The sequence below is a fragment of the Diospyros lotus genome, chromosome 2 (genome assembly GCF_014633365.1).
Source record: "Diospyros lotus cultivar Yz01 chromosome 2, ASM1463336v1, whole genome shotgun sequence".
In the NCBI taxonomy this organism is placed as follows: domain Eukaryota; kingdom Viridiplantae; phylum Streptophyta; class Magnoliopsida; order Ericales; family Ebenaceae; genus Diospyros; species Diospyros lotus.
The window spans coordinates 404,688-425,029 of record NC_068339.1 but is presented as its reverse complement, the minus strand read 5'-3'; the positions used below and the strand labels follow the sequence as shown (position 1 = coordinate 425,029).

The window sequence follows — 20,342 nt, the reverse complement described above, 5'->3', positions numbered from 1 at the left end:
TACAAAAATAACCTTTGAGATATAAACACCAAGACTCCGATGTAATCCTGAACATTGCAAGCATATAAATATCCCCAGGTTCACACTAGCCCATCGTGGAGCCCTGAAACATGCACACCATGACACTTGGAAAATGCAACTAAAATAAATAAGAAAGTGCTAAACATGAAAATCACAGCTCAGATGGTCAAACTTACAAAATAAAATACACAAATCTTAACTTGGGGCTAACACAACAAAGCTAAAGTAGTCTTACAAATGAAAGGATAATGCTACATCTCAAAAGAGGTAAACAACTTGCCCCTTCTCATAAATATAGGATGTTTCCATGAGTGTTTAAATACCAATACCTTCCCCCCAACAATACCAATCCTCTGGATTCTTCAACTAGAGCTAAATCAAATCAAATTTAGTACAGCAAGGATCAGATACAGTAGGTTGTTGAAGAGGCAGGGAGGAAAATATTCACGGAAAGAATCCATGGTCATACAGGCATGCTGCCACATAACATGGAAATTTTTGGTTCTGGATCTAACCAGCTACAGTGCAATTATAAAAGACCATGGTTTCAATGTAGTTCTGACATCATTTGATTTTGAGAAGAAATAGGTTATTTTTGCAGACATTTGATTATCTGGTTATACTACTAATATTCAGTGACAAACAGAAATAGCTTGCTCAATTACTGCAGCTAAGTAAGCATTAGACAAGCTCAACATATTCTATGGAGAGCAAATTCCTATAAATTTGACGCTCATCCAACCGAGATCTTAAGCCATTGGATTAATAACAAACATGGAAACCAAATTTGCAAGATTCATGAAATTTACAACAAAAAAATAATTAAAACTAGAAAGCCATGCATAGCAACTGAAAACAACTTCATTCTGCTTTCTCCTTTTTTTGTCCCCTTCCCCTCAAATGGAGATCACCTACTCCCACACAGTAGTTACTAATAAATATAATACTTAAGAGATATTCACAACCTATATAACTGTCTTTTTAGATATTTATTATTGTTGAAGATTACCTATGAACCAGACGTATTATACAAATCCTAAAAACCACAGATTTCACAACTACCAGATTGCAGAAAACAGACAGATCACAGTTACACCCGCAGATCACCAGATCATAACGTGGAGACTAGGTAAAAATCTTATTACAATTACAAATGCTTTTTCTTTAAAGATTAGATTATATATGTCAATCCCTTCATTATAAATAAAAAGAAAGGCTAAAATGATAAGAAAGTTATTCGTGTAAAAAATTTTAAACTTTTTTTTGCGCTTACATAAAAAATTATAAGATACTACTTGTGTGAGAAATACTTGAAAATATAATAATAGACAAATGAAATTTTGAAAAAATCATTTTATAAATTTATTAATAAATCGATAAATAAGATGACATAAAAGTACACCAAAAAAAATATGTCATATGCCTATTTGATAAATAATAATTAATAAACAAGTGAGTATAAATATACACAGAATTGAAATGTTGGCCGGTCGGGCAACATTATGTCATAGCCATGCCACCTAAACTATTAAGGGACCTTAGTTAGTTCATGGGGCTCATTTTGGGTCACCCGAGACGTGGCATGAGCGGCAGATTGGAGCCCAACGTCGAACCCTTGGTCACGGTGGGGACTCACCTTGGCGCTGAGCCAGCCAGGGAGCGGTGGGTGGTCGTATAGATCGATGCGGCTCTGCGCCCCATTGATTTTCACGCTACTTCGCCCTCTCTCGCTCTCTCTCTCTCTCTGCAACAGCTATCATAAATAATCTCTCTCTCGCGGTCTCGCCCTCTCACTTGCCTTGCGCAATCAGCAAGCAGCTCTCGGTTTCACTTCCCTAGCATGTCGGCCCCTGGAAACTCTTCCAGCGGGTGCGGCGGTGAAGGCTGCGCCGCCGCCCCTCAGCCTCAGCGATATTTCTGCCACCAGTGCCACGGCACGGTCTCGATTACGCCTACTCCAACCTCCGAGCTCATTTGCCCCAATTGCTCCGGTGGTTTCCTCGAAGAATGGGTGGATGATGATCAGCCTCCTTTCCCCAATCCTTACCCTAGCCCTAGCCCTAACCCTACTCCCAATCCCTTTTTTGTTTTCTCCTCCGACAACCTCCCTGGCTTCCCTTCTTCTTTCTCCACCGGCGTTGGCGGCTTCCCGATCGTCTTCCCAACGTCCACTGCTGGCAGAGGCGCTTCCATGGAATCTCCAAACCCTTCCGATCTCTCCGCTCTCTTTGGTGCTCCCCCCAATCGATCCCCTATCCCTACCCTCCATCCACCATCCGAGGAGTTCAATCCTTTCGCTTTCCTTCATAATTACATCAATACTCTAAGAGCCGGGGGTGCCAACATCCAGCTCGTCATCGAGAACAACTCATCAGATCCGGGGTTCCGGCTTCCGTCCAATCTAGGCGATTACTTTATTGGCCCTGGGCTTGAGCAACTCATACAGCAGCTTACTGAAAACGATCCCAATCGTTACGGAACGCCTCCTGCTTCCAAGTCTGCAGTGGAGGCCCTTCCCACCGTTAAGGTTACCGATGAATTGCTTGCTTCAGATTATTCGCAGTGCGCAGTTTGCAAGGATACTTTTGAACTAAACGAGAAAGCAAAGCAGATGCCCTGCAAACACGTTTACCACAGTGATTGCATCCTGCCCTGGTTGGAACTCCACAATTCTTGTCCAGTTTGTCGGTATGAGTTGCCTACAGATGATCCCGACTATGAGAGTAAGACTCGGGGAACCACGGTATCTGCAAGTTCGGGCGCTGGCCTTGCGACTTCTGGTAATAGTGATGGTGCTGGTGGTGGTGCGGCATCTCAGGAGAATCCTCAGACTCCACGCACGGCTGAAAGGAGGTTTAGGATAACGTTGCCCTGGCCATTTAGGGCGTTTGGCTCACCTGCAGAGACGAGCAACAGTGGCGCTGGCAACAACAGTGGTAACAATAATGGAGAATCAAACTCAGGAGGCCAGGCAAGAGAAGAAGATTTGGACTGAGAAACTTTTTTGGTATGATAAATCCCATGACTATTGGCTTTTGTGTTTCGTTTGACTCGTTGTACTTAGTTGGGTTTTCTGTTGCATTTAGTTTGTTGTACTCGGAGAGTTTTTTCCTCTATGGACTATTTCTTCGATTCACTCATACTGATTGCAACCAATATGAAAAGTAGAAGAAAACAAGGATGGACTTCATCAATTGGGTGAGTGACTAATCCATTAGAAGTTAGGGAATGATTCCATAATATAGTAATGTAACTCTCTCTTATTAAATAGAACTATACTTTTATAAACCATGAAATGCTTATCTAATTAGTTACTATTGCTTAGATGGCATGTCCCCAAAGGGGCACCCAAGCATCCCCCAATAAAATAGAATACAGGCATGAATTAGAAGGAAAGAAAATGAAAGTTCTTGCTGGCTTATGAATTGCAAAGAATTAATAAAAATGTGGTGGCCAATGACCAGGTCCCTTTCTTTAACTTCCTTGATGCATTGCTATAGTGGCGTATGCCCAAGACTGAGTCCTACACATGCTCTTGACACTAATTGTCAACCATAGTCCATAACAGGGTCTGTTTTGGGGCATCCCTGCACTGCAGAGCAGTTAGCAGCTTCTAGCTGTTTGCCTATGTATCAGAGTGGTCTCTTAGGTTCAATGAGAATACATGCCTATTTTGCTATTTACACACTGCAGGGCTGTTCCAGCACCCTGCTGTCCCTGACAAGTTCCCCTTTAAGGCCACAACTAGCCACGCATATTTTGTGCATAGCCCTTTAGACCATCCTTGTAAGTTCATCGACATCCTCTCTAAAGTCCAGTACTAGTCAAATTTTTCTTGAGAAACAAGTCTTTTAGAAGTTCTCACACCATAAGCAGTGCTGACAACCCCTTTCAGCTGCTCACAGCCATATGCGCCCTACCCAACTACCATTAAGATGGTTGTGAGCAACTCATGGCTTTCCAACGCATTTATCTCCAAGCAAAATCCATTTTGTTGAATCATATGTCTCAATTCACTCAGCAATGACTAGGCATAGAGAAGAAAATCTGCTGCTTCAAAAAGCCTGTTCTTCAACCTAATACTGTTGAGGAATAAGGATGTTTACAGAATTATTTATGATTTATGATTTATTGTTTTTGCTGTACAGTTATTTGGTTTGTTTCTGTTGTATTATCTGTTAGTGGGCTGAAGTTATGGCCCTCAAGGTGTGGTTTGTGTTCAGACTAGTAGTTGGGTAGTAGATCCTTAATTTAAGGAAGTGGGGAGTGCTTCTCCTAAACTGTATAAATATTGAGTTATAGGCTGAAAATAAAATTATGTTTTTTCTTGCCAATTCATAACATGGTATCAGAGCCATAAAGGCATCCGATTTCTAAAGAAACTCACATCTCATTCCGAGACATTAAGCCTAGCTATCCTGTGACCCGAGAAGTTCAAGTGCAGTTCATCTGGGAGCTATGTCTACCTCAACCGAAGGAAGTGGCACCTCTACAGCATCAGTTATAGCCATTGTTTGTGGGGAGAATAAAAGCAATCCATCAGCTGGAGAATTGCAGAATATCTAGGCAGCCTATAGGTTGAATGGTAAGACCTATTTGAAGTGGTCTCAATTGGTTCGGACTTTTTTGAAAGGGAGAGGCAAACTAAGCCATCTACTAAGTACTGGACCTAAACAAGGAGATCTCACTTTCAAAGCTTGGGATGAAGAGGATTCTATGGTAATGTATTAGTTATGGAATTCTATGCTTCCTGAGATAAGTGATATTGTTATGTTCTTAGGTACAACTAAAGAAATTTGGGATGCAATGAAGCATTATTTCAAATTTCAAGATGCATCCCAAATTTATGAGATCAAAACAAAGATCTCAACAACCAAGCAAGGAAACCGTTCGATCATTGAGTATTCCAATCTCTAGCAAACTCTGTGGTAGGAAATGGATCACTACTAGTGTATTAAAATGAAATGTAGTGAGGATCCCTACATAAAAGGTTTGTTGGAAAAGAAAGGATTTATGAATTCTTTGCTAGCCTAAATATTGATTTTGATGCAGTAAAAGTCCAGATACTAGGAAAAAAGGATTTACCCATCTCTAAATGAGACTATAGCCATTGTCCAAGCTGAGGAAGGAAGGAGAGGAGTCATGCTTGAGACTCATACAACGGAAAACTCAGCACTAATGACAAGAAAGATCCAACATTCCAGTGCAGAAAATCTAGGAGGTGAGACTAAAAAACCTATAGATGTGTCACGGTCTAACAAGGATCTCTTATGGTGCACCTATTGTAAGAAGCCGAGACACACTATAGATAACTGCTGGAAGTTACATGAGAAACCACAAGCTGAAGGTAAAGCACAAGCAGAAGAGATAGGAGCATGCTTATGTGGCTAACACACAACAGGCTAGGGAATTGGAGCATTCAGAACCGGTAATGGCTGAGTTCAACAAGGAAGAAATATCTAAATTAAAGCAATTGATTGGATCCCTAGAGAAATCTACTAGTTTAGGTACTTGTACCATAATCTCTTTAGGTATTTATTCCGTTTCTTATTGACCAAATGCCACAGATATTGCTCTCTCAAATGCTTGGATTATTGACTTAGGTGCTACTGATCATATGACTTGTTCTTCTCACAAATTTGAGTCCTATAGTCCCTTTCCTAGCAATCAAAAAATTACCATTGCTGATGGTACAACTACCACTATAGCAGGCCAATGAGATGTTTATATCAATGAACATCTTACCTTAAAAAATTCTCTGGATGTACCTAAACTTTTCACTAACCTTGTTTCAATCTAGAAACTTACTTTAGATTCTAATTATAGAGTGGTTTTTCATCCCTCCTATTGTGAAATTCAAGAGTAGGACACGAGGAAAATGATTGGGCATGCTAAAGAGAAGGAAGGTCTCTATTTTCTTGAGGAACAAAGCAATGGACAGGAACCTAGGCTAGCCAAAACATCTCCTATGACATGTATGACTAAATCCTCTCAATCTCGTAGAGAGACGATTTGGTTACAACTTTTTTGTTTTGGTCACCCTTCTTTTAATGTTTTGAAAATTATGTTTCCTTTATTGTTCAAAGGATTAAATGAATTAGACTTCCAGTGTGACACATGTGAATTTGCAAAACATAGGACTTCCTTTTCAATGAATGTTAAAAGAAGTCCTTTTCCATTTACTCTCATTCACAATGACATCTAGGTTCCATGCTCAATTAGGGATACAAACAAAGCCAAGGAGATCATACATTATTTATAAGGCATTCAGTTGCTAGAAAAATCGTTGTTTTGCTAGTTTATGTGAATGATATCATAATGACAGGAGATGATTTGGAGGGAATGGAAAGCCTAAAGTAGTGTTTAGTAAAGAAATTCAAAATTAAGGAGTTGGGTAGGCTGAAGTACTTCTTGGGTATTGAAGTAGCTCACTCTCAGCAATGTATTTTTATATCACTACAAAAATATATCCTAGATCTATTAATAGAGATTGGTATGCTAGGGTGTAGGCCAGCTAAGACTTCTATTAAGCCCACCTATAAGCTAGGTAACAGTCCAAATGATGTAGCAATAGATAAAGGTCTCTACCAAAGATTAGTTGGGAGATTCATTTATCTAGCACATACACGACCGGACATAGCATATGCTATGGGAGTGGTTAACCAATTTATGCACAATCCCAAGGAAATTCACCTAAAGACTATATACACAGAATTCTGCATTATCTAAAGGGCACACCAAGTAAAGGAATCCTATTCAGAAGAGGACAAGAATTGACCCTTGAAGCTTATGCAGATACTGATTATGCAAGATCAATGGTTGATAGGAGATCAACATCCGGATATTGTATTTTTTTGGGGGAAAATATTGTTACCTAAAGGAGTAAGAAGCAGAATGTGATGTCAAGATCAAATGCGGAGGCTGAATTTAGGTCTATGGAACTTGGGATTTGTGAATTATTATGGATTAAAATAGTCTTAAAAGATCTGAAGGTCAAATGGAAGGATCATACGAAGCTGTATTGTGATAACAACTCACACAATTTGGTGCAGCATGATCGTACTAAACATGTGAAAGTTGACAAACACTTTATAAAAGAGAAGCTGGAAAGTGGTCTAATTTGTGCTTCATTTGTGCCTACAGGAAGTCAGCTAGCAGACCTTCTTACCAAAGGCCTTCCTGGAACAGCCTTTCAAAGGCTAAGTAAGCTGGGAATGGATGATATCCATTATCCAGCTTAAGGGGGAGTGTCAAGAAATAAGGATGTTTATAGAATTATTTATGATTTATGATTTATTGTTTTTGCTGTACAGTTATTTGGTTTGTTTTCTGTTGTATTATCTGTTAGTGGGCTGAAGTTATGGCCCTCAAGGTGGGGTTTTGTGTAAATCCTTAATTTAAGGAAGTGGGGAGTGCTTCTCCTAAACTGTATAAATATTGAGTTATAGGCTGGAAATAAAATTATGTTTTTTTCTTGCCAATTCATAACAGATACAATTCTTTATAAAAAAAAAAAGTCTATTTATACAGCATAATATATGAGGAATTAGAACTAGTACATGGCTTCAAACTAAACAAAAAGATGGGGAAGAAAACAGCTCATTTTTAAACACTATTATATATATACATATATTTGTGTTGATAATTAGAGTTCACTGCAATAATCATCTCTCTCTCTCTCTCTGATCTATCCCTTTTTAAGTTTGTTGATGTCATAATCCTAGGGCTTAACCTAGGATCAGTTTGGGAATCAGAAGAATCCGATTCAGCTAAAGCCAAGAACAGAAGGAAATTAAGGAGGAAATTGGAAGAATGAGGGAGAGATTAGAAGAAGTATTAGGGGATTAGAAGAACAGAAAAGAGGGAGATGAAAATCAAGAAAGGGGAGAGAATTTGGAAGAGGAGAAAATCAGATTCAATTCATTAATTTCTTGGATAACAAAACAAATCATTACAACAATCTTTTATAGGCATATTTGCCTTCTAACAGCCTAACACATGCTCTCATGTGCTTTTAACCACTTGCTAAAATATTCCTAACAAACTATTCTATCTTATTACACTAATACTCTTTTATTTCTCATAGGGTCATGACAATTCCCCCCTCCTTAAGAGAGTTCTTGTCCCCAAGAACTTATTGCGAGTAACCGTTGCTCTTCATCCAATTCCAACCTTCTCTATGAGGATCATCTTCCTTTCTTTCTTTCTACCTTTAGGTCTCTTCTTCCTCATTCTTAGGTTTCCAAGATTAATTCCAAGTATAAATTGGCCCAGAATTTCATTAGGAAAAACTTCATTACCATCCACTACAAATAAGGAGAGCAGATTTACAACCATAGTTGCTGGTATTGTACCCCCATTCAACCCACAGCCGTGCTTTGCCGCAAAAATATCAACAACAGCCTCGAAATGCAGCAATGGGGACTTGTAAACTTGCCTTAAATGCTCATACCAAGGCTGTTTGTGAACATTAACATTAGGAGCTGCTGCAACTTCAATTCCAACCAATGATTCATCCCTCAATGCAGTAGACAGCCACTTAGAATTGCCAGTGGAAGTAAAAAACAGTATAGCAGCAGAAGCTATGTTCCCCTTAGCAAAACCTTTGGCTTCTTTCGCTATATCCCTTAGCTTTCCTTCAACTAGTGTTGTCTTCACCTTCTCATTGCCTATTTCATCCCAAGTTAAGGATAGTTCAGCCTGCTTCGGAACCAAAATCCCATCGAAAGAATGCCTCTTCTCAATCTCCAGCTTCTTCCTTACTGCCAGTCCAAGTTCATCAGCCTTAGGGTCAATTTCCGTAGAGTCAATATAAGATTCTTCAGGTCCTTTGATACCATTTGCTTGATCCCATGCTGTTCCATCAGCATCTCTATCTCTCTGTTTCTTCTTCAGTGCCTTCAATGTTAATTCTTGGAGCCTGGCACTACTAGCAGCATGCTTGAGAGTCTTGGGCTGAAACACCGTCACCATTGGCCTCAACTCTTCGTTCAAGCCAATTAAGAAGCTTGAAACGAAATAGGACTCTGTCAAATAGGGGTTATGATTGAGCATCAAGGCCATCAGCTCTTCAAATCTCATTTCTTACTCCCTTACTGACCCATCTTTCTTGATTTTGTAGAATTCTTCCACCACATTAGACAAACATCGATCTCCAAACATCTCCCCTTGCAGCCTTTGGGTAGTTGCCTCTTTATGTCTTCTCACTTCTTTTTCATATTCATTCCAATTAGATGAAGGAGGTGGTGATGAGAAAGAGGAAGCATACCTCTCAGTATTCTCTAGGATATTTGGAGTCAGTTTCTTCATGGATGATTGACTTTGGCAGGTGAACATGTCCATGAGACCCTGTAGTTGATCCCTCATTTCATCTAGAAACCCATTCACCCTTCTCTCAAAGCGCCCCAACCTTCTCTCCAAGTTTCCAAAGGAGCATCCAATGTCATGACTGTTTAGTGGAGTTGCTGATTTTTTGCAGTTGTTTTCCTTGTTTAGTAGCCTTCAATTTGAATTGGAAACCACAACCCAGGACTAATTGTTCAGCTACAGTAATCCAACTCTAGCCCTTCAAATCGGAATTGAGAAATCATTTATCAACACCCAAATTCCTTTGGCTGAAATTAATTTCAGCAGCCTAAAAATCGAATTGGAATCGTATTTCTGCTTCGTTCTCAATTGCATATGCCTCTTTGCCTTCTGAACTTTATCGTTCCTACCACTGGATCACCACCGTAAGCCACCACTAGAGATTAATTCCGCTAGAAACATTCCAGCCTCAATCGCCTATTTTCGCAATCGACCCAGCCTCAATCGCCTTCCAATTTCTCGTCCTACAGTGCTTGCTTTGAGCGATTGTGATGCACCCAATAAAATCCTCTGCTCTCAACCTATTATGCGTTCAGTTTCGGTTCCGAAATCAGACGGGTTAACTACCAGTCCACTCGCCACAACCTAAATTGATCGAGTAACTGATTTGCATGCACACCCTCCAAAATGAAGTCGCTACCCACTAAAATCGCTGCCTAATCACCCATAATTTAACATTGAAACATTGATCGTGAAGTGATTTACAAGCAGTAACGTACCTCTACTTCTCATCTAATTCCAGTAACCCCCTTTCTGGATTGGCAAATCATAAACTCTCAATCGCCCCTCTCTGTGACGTCGTCTAGTTCACAATCGCCTGGCCTTGAATCCGCTTTAGCTTATTTCAAGTTAGTCGCACCAGCAACGCACCGGTCGGAAGCTTCACTGTCTGTCCGCTCCAGTCACGATCGCTACCAATCACAAACTTCTTGCCAATGATAGCCCAGCTCATGATGCATCAAAGCTTCCTTTCCCCGGCTCTGCCCAATCACCGACTATAATTTGACAATGGCCGCGACACTCACTTCCTCGCCCAATCGAATTGAACCCACAGAATTTCGAACGGGATGGCCGATTAAAACTGCAACACCACAGCCGCACCTGTAGGAAGCTTATTGGTTTGGGTCGGAATGGTCTTCCGGTTTGGTCGCAACTCGCTGGGCCGTCCGCTTCACCTCCGACGAACTCACGCTCGCCTTGGACAATTGCGCCTTGGACAATTGCACCCCTCTGGGCCGTCCGCTTCACCTCTGGTCACCCACTCCAGTCACGACCTTCTGGGCTGAGGACCAATAGCAGATAGCTCCTTGAATTTGTGTATCACTGAAGTTGCCTAGCCTTGTTTTGCTACCGCAATCGCTGGAATTCGCAACTTCTTGTGATCTAATCGGCTCAGTTTAGCCTCTTACAAGGCGCCTCAATCTATGACGCCTTTTAATTCGAAATCGCAACTGCCTATCCGCCGTCAATTACCTCCATGCGTCGGAATCTAATTCCGAGACCTAAAGTTCTGGAACTTACTGAGTCTGTTGAATCACCCGACCATGGACTATAATGACTAAAATTGATTGCACTAGCCTTCTAATCGAATCAACCACAGCCAAGGATTGATTGCTCTGATACCAATTTGTCATGATCCTAGGGCTTAACCTAAGATTAGTTTGGGAATCGGAAGAATCCGATTCAGCTAAAGCCAAGAATAGAAGGAAATTAAGGAGGAAATTGGAAGAATGAGGGAGAGATTAGAAGAAGTATTAGGGGGATTAGAAGAACAGAAAAGAGGGAGATGAAAATCAAGAAAGGGGAGAGAATTTGGAAGAGGAGGAAAACAGATTCAATTCATTAATTTCTTGGATAACAAAACAAACAATTATAGCAATCTTTTATAGGCATATTTGCCTTCTAACAGCCTAACACATGCTCCCATGTGCTTCTAACCACTTGCTAAAATATCCCTAACAAACTATTCTATCTTATTACAATAATACTCTTTTATTTCTCATAGGGTCATGACAGTTGAGTTCAGCACCATTTGGTTTTTTGGTTCTAGGGATAGAAGCAAGTATTTTTCCTTTTGGACTTCGTCTCATTGGGTTACAAGTAAAGCTGAAATAGAGGAAATAATTGGAACCTGGCAGATTGCTTGCTTGCTTGGACTTGCTTGTGGGTTATGCTGCAATCTAGTAACTTTGTGCACTAGAATTTTATGGTGGTTGAGTAAGAAGTTGTAAAGGAATCCAGGAACGTAATAAAGATTTTTTTAAATAACCCTAGTTCTTCGTAATACAAAAATAATTTAAAAATAAAGTTATTCTATTCTTTTATTACAGATCCTTTACAGGATTTTGGGCTGTCAATGTGCTAGCAGGGTAGTGGAGGCCCTTGGAAACTGATGCTCGGCATAGAGGCTGCATAGGATTTCTAAAGATGAAAATCTAAGCCGGTCAAGACAAAGGGAGAGTGACATGGAGAGAAAGTTTGAGCTTGGAAAGGAGAAAATAGGGAACTAACTTTTTATGCAGTTTATAGTGGTTAGGTCGGGTAAACCACTTTGATGGTGGGTTGACTTCCATTGGTAATGAAGCTAATAGATATAATTTAGTTGTGTTAAAATGTTGTCTCGAGTTATACTAGAAGTTTGTTGAAGTCGGTGTTTATGTCGGTAAAGGGGTAGATAGGTGTCACAACCCAAGAGTTAATTAGAATAGCTATGCTGTATTTCTTTTACTTTAATTGTTGCACCTATATTCTAACTATCAATTCTGTTAGAATTGGAAAGGCCACATGTGAGGCCTTAGGAAAAGGACAAAATAGTTTGTTGTAACTGCTGGAGGGGGAATGATCTGCTGCATTCACACCCACACCAAATAGCACCTATATATATTCATCCCATTCCATTGGAGAAGGCATGCTGAAAAATTGATATTGAATCTCTATTTTTCTCTCTACATTTCTCTCCAAATCTCCCTCTCATTTCTCTCTATTACTCTCTCCCTTTCTACTGATTTCTCCCCCCATTTTTGCCCCATTTCCCCCTCCTACAATTCTGATTTCATTCCCCAATTCTTCTTTAACCTATCACGAACCCTAGGTTCGTGACAATTGGTATAAGAGCCTTACCATCCTCGGCCAGTTATTAGGATTTCAATAAGGAGTCCGTCGAAGGTGTTGACGTGGACAGCCAGAGGTTGCGACTGTCCAAGGCGAGCGGAGTTCGTCACAGGTGAAGCGGACGGCCCAGAGAGTTGCGACCAAACTAGAATTCCAGTCCGACCAGACCAATAATCTTCCTCTAAGCGCGACTGGGTGTTGCGATTTTGATCGAGAATTCCAACTGGAGTTCTGTGGGGTACTGTCGCTTTGATTGGTCAGTGATTTCGACCCAGATGGTAAGAAGAGGATCTGGGCAACTTCTTGAACCCATTGTAGTTGCTACCAGATTTCAGAAATACTAGGCGAGAGCAGTTCCTTGGCCGTCGACTCCTTTTGCTTGAGTTAATCGAGTGGCCTTCTTCAGTTGCTTCACCCTTCTTCCTCCATTACCGAAACGAGAGCAAAGCAGCCAAACGGACTCTCAAACGAGCTCCCGACGGTTTATTCATCTGACCATGTACTAGAGCTACTTCAGTCAGGAGTGCTGTCGTGACGCTCCAGACTTGAAGGCGAAACCAACCCAAATCTCTGCGGATTCCATTTGAGGCGAATTAAGTCTGGGTGACTTCTGGAAGCAATGGGTGAGGAGGCGTTCATTAACCGTAAGCCACAGAAGCGGAAGAGTGGATCGATTTTCTTGGAGGCGAGCAGGAGGTCCATCCGCGGTTGCGATTTTAGTGAGCCGGAGTTGAAGTGGTAACCTAGCGCTGGCTGATCGATTTGGATTGAGGAGACGAAGGTGTAAATCTCCAAGCAAGTGAGCCCCCTCAGTTCGAACATGGAAGGCGCAGCAAGTGAGTGACCCTCGGTCAATAATTTCGGTAATTATTATACGAAAATCGGGAGTAGCAAGTCGAATTCGACTGAGATTTTTAGTGATTCAGAGCAGCAGAGTTGATTAATTTAGTTAGGCGAAGGCATAACAGCTATTTTGGAGTCCATTGATTTTCTGGAGGCTGTTTATCCGTGGCGTTAGTCAGCCTTAATTGGAAACTCAGTTGCAGATCAGATTGGCGCAGCGGATTTGGTGGGTTTCATGTGGGAAGTGGACTCCTCCAGCTTATCCAACTCGTGGGTTGTTGGTGCTTGAGGCTGTGAGCAAAGGGAAACAAGGGCAGCCAAGGGGTGCAGTGCATACATGGAGCAAATGAGCCCTAAATTGCAGCAAAAGAATGCTTCATTTTTAGTTGGAATGGAGCTTCAATGGCAGCCAAAGAATGCTACATTTTCAGTTGACCAGAAGCATCAAATTTGGGAAAAGAAGTTTGAGAATGAGACTAGCCGAAGGGACAAAGGAACCAGCAGTGGGTTTGATGAAGTGTGCAAGGAATTCGGTCGAATGTTTCACGAGAAGTTGCAAGAGTTTGCAATGATACTATCTAAAGAGTATCATTACAATTTTCCTGCCGAATACTTTGATGACTATCATGGAAGTTTCAACAAAGAGGAGTTTCTTAAAATGGAGAAGCCGAAGGAAGAAAAAAGTGAGGAAAAGGAATTGGAGGAAGGCAATCAATCAATTGACAGCCTCTCAAGCACTCTTACTAGTGCTAAGACACCTGGTTAGGTGTCAATCATCGAGCAATCGTTGGCTGGAAGTGAAGTTGCAGCATCTCCTGATGTTAATGCTCACAAACAACCTTGGTATGGGTATTCAAGGAAAGAATACAAACCTCCATTGCTACATTTTGAGGCTGCTGTTGATATTTCTGCAGCAAAACATGGCTGTGGGATGAATGGGTCGACTTCAAATATTCCAAAGAGTACTGGGACGTCTTTTGCCACATCATTCTCTACTCAATCTGGTGCTGCATTACCTGTTTTTCATCATGCAGGAACCATTCAAGGAGTTCAATAGCCTGCTGGGAGTTTTTCTAGTGGATGTTTAGCCTCAAACAATCTCCCTATTGCTCTTTCTCAGATATCTAATGGCAGCTCACATGATCATTCAAGGGGGCAGTACACATTTGCTGAAGAAAGAGATGCTGATTTCTCTTTCAGCCAAGGAAATTTTTCTCTGAGTTATGATCATGAAAGTAGTCCTCTCGACCAGCAGCAAATTCAAAGGGGTGAGGAACTTTGGAGGCCGGTTGTAGCTGGAAAAAAACTAAGGGAGGTAGCTGAAGAAGTTGTAGGTTTTGCCGAAGGGGTTGTAGCTGGAAAAAACACTAAGGGAGGTAGCTGAATAAGTTGTAGGTTTTGCTGAAGGGAACAAAATTCCAGTTGTTGTATTGGTTTCCCCTCCAGTTGGAAAATTCAAATGCTGGTCTATTGCATTGATTGATGAACAGAGGGTTGAAGTCGATGTGGCAGCAAGTCATGATGTTGTTACGGTTGAGGAAAAAGAAAAGAGGAAAAAGTCTAGAAGGATAAAGAAGGAAAGAAGCATTAAACTGATAGAGAAAGCTGGAATTGGATGAATATGAACGGCTCAACGTAATAAGTTTTTTGGGGACAAGAAACTTTTTAAGGAGAGGGAATTGTCACAACCCAAGAGTTAATTAGAATAGCTATGCTGTATTTCTTTTACTTTAATTGTTGCACCTATATTCCAACTATCAATTTTGCTAGAATCGGAAAGGCCACATGTGAGGCCTTAGGAAAATGACAAAATAGTTTGTTGTAACTGCTGGAGGGGGAATGATCTGCTGCATTCACACCCACACCAAACAGCACCTATATATATTCATCCCATTCCATGGGAGAAGGCATGCTGAAAAATTGATATTGAATCTCTATTTTCCTCTCTACATTTCTCTCCAAATCTCCCTCTTATTTCTCTTTATTACTATCTCCCTTTCTACTGATTTCTCCCCCCATTTTTGCCCCATTTCCCCCTCCTACAATTCTGATTTCATTCCCCAATTCCTCTTTAACTTATCACGAACCCTAGGTTCGTGACAATAGGCAGTTAGAAATAATTTCTAAATGTTATCGGTATATGTTTGGGGGTTAAAATTGTAATTACCTACTCCCAGTTAGGATATATTGGGATATCCACCCACTATTATAAATAAGGGGCAAGGGGTAGCCGAGAGAAAAGGGAGTTCTCATTTTCTATTTGTAACGAGTTTTGACGGCCCTGAGAGAAAGGCTAGAGTTTGAGAGATGGCTTTGTAATCTTGGGGAGCAAAGTCCTATTGTACTCGGGAAATAGAAGGAAGGGATCTTTGTTGTGTACTGATCATTCATTCATACTGAATAAAGAAATCTACTCAAGGGGGTGTTTGACTGTTGGATATAGAACTGGTGTAAACCAGTTCGAACCAGGATAAAATTGGCATCTTGTGGTTTGCGTTTTTCTTTCTTGTTTCTTATTTCTGTTCTGATTTGATTGCATTTATTTTCTGTTGTTTTGGATTGATTTCGGGTAAGGAGTTGAGAGAATTGGCACTTGGAAACATTGTTTGAGTTGTCAAAAGAGTTCCTAATCATAACAAGTTGATGGTGTTACTTTTTAGCTGGTAAACGTGCCAAAAAATGTTAAGACATGGTCCATGTTCGTCAAGTGCAAAGTTAACCATGTCTTCTAGTACTTGGAGATTGGTGTACATTAGTTGTTAAGGCACAAAGCATGGGGAAGGAGGGAGTAATGCCTTAAAAAAAAATTCTCCAATCTCATTGCTAATTTTATTTTTTCTTTTATTAGTGCACATCCATCTTAACTTCCTCATCTTTGTTACGTTCATATTTTGCACATGTTGGTGTGTTATTGCAACTTTCTATGCCATACAACAAAGTTGGTTTTATAGTTATCTTATAAAATTTTTCTTTTAACTTTAATAAAATCTTACTATTACATGATACCCATGCACTTTTCATTTTAATCATGCCTTAATTCTATGGTAGCAACATGACTCTCTCCACCTTTATAGATGGTCGATCCAAGATATCTAAATTGATCTTTTGGTATGTGTTTTACCATAATATCATTTACACTTTCATTTTCACTAAACTTACATTCCATATATTCAATTTTCAATTTGTTTATCTTAAAGCCCCTACATTCTAAAGTGTTCCTCCATATCTCGAGTTTAGCATTCATGTTTTTTTGTGTTTCATCAATTAACACAATGTTATCTGCAAGTAGCATATGTCAAGGCATCTCTGCTTAGATATGTTTAGTGAGTTCATCTATTGTTGGAAATGAAGTAAGAAGTTAATGTAGATCTTTGATGTAATTTAATTGTAATTGGAAAAGCCTTAGTATCTCCTCCATATGTTTTGACATGTGTTTTTGCTCCATAATATGTCTTTAATAACATGTATATAAAAAATTCAGCCTTTTTTTCTTCTCTAAAACTATGACATTTCTAAGAACTTTGGCATAACCCTTTTCCAAATCTATTTATTGCTATACATTTCCATTAGGCACCTCAACAAGTATATGGGTTCCATTATTGAACTACCAACATGAAACTGAATTGGTTTTTGGACTCCTTATGCATTTTCACACTTATATCAGGATATTATTAGGTCCAACTGCTTTACCATTTATCTTTTTTGATTCTTTATTTTGTTCGGACATATACATACATAGAACATTTAATCCTTATCTTCTTTAGAGTTATTTAGATGCCCAACATACATTTCACCACCTTACTGAATAACTTCAAGAAACATTCCTTCAATGTCTTTTTGATTGCCCCCTCATTTATTAGTAACTCCTCTTTTTTTTTTTTTTTTAAATTTTCGTCTCTAATGCATTTCACTTGATCAAAGTCCTCGTTTTTCTCTCTTACTTTAGCTAGTTTTTACACACACACACACATATTGCTTTTTCCATATATTGTATCAAGTTGGTGTTATAAAATTTTATAAGCTTTTGGTGTTGCTTCACTAATTGCCCTTTTACTTTCTTTTTTTTTTTTCCTCTTGTACCTCTTCATTCTAGGACCAATACTCCTTTTGATTTAACAGTTTTCCCTTTTAACTCTCTTAGAATCATTTTTACCATATTATGAATAGTAGTAGCTATTTCAATCCACATTTGGTTTGTTTGTCATTACCACATTTGGTTTTTTGGGCCAAACTAACCTCTTTATGATTTCTTCATTACCACATTTATGTAAAGTCTTGTAGCAAGCTTCCCTAGTTTTGATTCCCCCTCCTCTTTTACCTCTTCATTCTAGGACCAATACACCTTTTGATTTAACACTTTTCCCTTTTAACTCCCTTAGAATCATTTTTACCATGTTACGAATGGTAGTAGATATTTCAATCCACATTTGGTTTGTCTGTCATTTCATAATTCAATCCCTTTTGCCACACCTATTCCTTGAAAATAGTTTGTTTCTTCACCTTTTAAATTCCACCATATGATTCTTTGGGTTTGTTCTATATCATCTTTCTGCCATTTTTTTGGTACGGCCATCAATGACCACGAGTCTATATTGTGTGGTCAGGCATTTTACGCATGTGAAACCTCCTATAATGATCCTGTCTCCTCTATGTATTTTTTATACCAACCCCTCTAAATCTTCCCAAAAATTTCTCTTTAGATATGATAATCTTATTTCTCAATTAATTGTCTTCACATCCACTTCCCCATCCTTTATAAGTCTTATTAAATCCCCACCCTATTCTTAACTCATTCCTTCCCTGATTTCCAAAGTTTTATATCCATATTTTCTCAGCATTTTATCCTTCTCTTCAATTCATCTCATCTCTTGGAGACACATCATATTAATTTTGTGCCTTATCATCATGTCAATCCCTTCCATAGATTTTCCTATCAAATTCCTAATATTAACTTTACTCGCATCCTGATGAAAATGTGAGGACATTGCTGACTTAACACTGCATCCGGTGCCTGTGCAATGGCCCTAACTCATTTTTCACTACACATTGGCAATGCAGCGCATCATTATGAAGGGTTACACTCCAATGATTTTCAATTTGTCTAGAATTCATGTTGTTTGGTTTGATGGGTTTTATGCTGGTTATTAGCTACCTAATGCAACCTTTCTCTTATATCCAAACTTGGAGCTAGTTGTAAATAGGAATCCATAGGTGGAGTTATGTGAACACAGTGAAAGGAAATTATTATTAGATAGATATAAGAAAGTTGTTGGATAAAAAATTTGAAAAGAAAGTTAGCTCTGGATAAACAATTAACATTGATGCTCATAGGAAGTAGCACTGGTTGCTTTGCTAAATCAGGAAATGTTATGCAGTTTTGATCATAGTTGCATGTTGTATCTAATCTTTTATGTGTTTAATAGGTTATCCATAGTTTGGCCATAAAAAGGAAAAAAGTTGACCTGAGGTTTCAACATAATCATTACACGGTAATTACCTACTTTCTCTACGTCAGGTCTATTTGTCATTAAAAGTGATGTTTTTGACTGAATCTTGGCAATTGAGGAAGAAGGACTACGTGAAAGCGAAGCTTCTAGTTGACCTACTTTTGATTTTTAAAAAGTTTCAGTATCACCCTGCCATTTTAAATATATATTATTATTTTATATGTAAGTGAAGATGGGGTTTCTTCATATCTTACATAATTCCAGTATTAAAAGGATGTCTTCGCTTGAAACATCATAATAAGATTGATCACTTCTAACCTCATGTTGTTGGTTGATCATTATCAATCATGCAGCACTTTGAAATGTGATTAATCTTTTGGTTTATGATACCTTGCAAATAATTCTATCAAGTTTAAAAGAGATACTTGAGTTTGGAGGCAATTGGAGCAAACATTCTCATAGGCAACCTTCAGCAGGCTGAAATCTGTTGTATCATGAATATGGGTTACTGGAGTTAAATAGGTGGTGTTATATATTATGCATTCAATACACAATAACAAAGAGTGCAACAATCATGAATATGGGTTACTGGAGTTAAATAGGTGGTGGTATATATTATGCATTCAATACAGAATAACAAAGAGTGCAACACATCTAGAGAAAAAATGATGCCTGATTAATGATAGGTGGTGATAAAGGGTAACAGTGACTTTTCCAGGAAAGGCTGGTAGAATTTTCCTGGAGTTGGTGATTGACAAGAGTGAGGAATGAAAACTTTTAATTATCAGCTGGCAGTTTATAGATCCAAAATTATGCTCTGATTTACCTATTTATCCTTCAACTGAAGAAGAAACCTGATGGCTTTGAAAGGTAATTTTGGGAAGTTGAAATCCTGGAAGGACTTGGGCAAAGAAAAGGCCAGACTGGGATGTTTCCTTTATACTAAAATAGATGTCTAAAGTGCGGAAGACCACACACAGTTCCAGTAAATGTGTTTGTTGCTAAATATATTCGTCTTGGCACCTGAATGAGTTTTTCTTTTACTGAATTGCAAGTTTTTTCTTCTATTTTGTATGGTTGGTTTCCGTGGCTTTGATGGACTTTTAATTTTTTAATATTTGTTTGCGTCATTTGTTGGTTCTTAATATAAAATTTTATCACTTATTCGTAAAGAAAAGGTTACTAATGCATATTGTTTTAACTATCCCCAAAATTGCTACCATATGAAATGGTGTTGGTCTTTGGAGAAGGTTGGACTCATTACAGAGCTTTCTGTCTGCATGGAACTGTGTGCGATGTGTTACACTAGAGTCTAGGGCTGTAAATGTGTTCCCCATGCAGATAGATATGAAAATTCCCAGTAGCCCCATTCAAAATTAGAACAAATTTGAAAATTCATAATTGGGAAATATAGGCATAAGGCTTACTTGAAAAGCTATTAAAATGTATATATATGTATATGTGTGTGTTTTGTGCGTGTTTAAATGAGAATAATTTGGGACCCATTTACATCCCTACTTGAGTCCCATCATCTTTCTGACTGTTTTATTGTGG

The 20,342-nt window shown here is 39.1% G+C and overlaps 1 protein-coding gene and 1 non-coding gene across 8 annotated transcripts in view; one reads left to right on the top strand and one right to left on the bottom strand.

Annotated features, from left to right (window-relative positions):
• Positions 1–1,645: 1,645 nt before the first annotated feature.
• LOC127794264 (E3 ubiquitin-protein ligase RING1-like) overlaps positions 1,646–20,342 on the top strand; it is a 45,107-nt gene continuing 26,410 nt past the window's right edge. For 3 of the 7 annotated variants that reach the window (XM_052325219.1, XM_052325220.1, XM_052325216.1), the window contains exon 1: positions 3,103–3,219. Coding sequence is in view for 1 of the 7 variants with exons in the window: in XM_052325221.1 (XP_052181181.1) it covers positions 1,862–3,016 (1,155 nt within the window). In the remaining 6 variants the exon portion in view is untranslated. Of the gene's footprint in view, positions 3,029–3,102; positions 3,220–18,764; positions 18,831–20,342 lie in introns of those variants that run through there. The other 4 variants (XR_008021589.1, XR_008021588.1, XM_052325221.1 and 1 more) reach the window with 4 other exon arrangements.
• LOC127796134 (small nucleolar RNA snoR35) lies at positions 14,295–14,375 on the bottom strand. The gene has a single exon (XR_008021961.1). It is a non-coding gene; the product is annotated as a small nucleolar RNA snoR35 (small nucleolar RNA).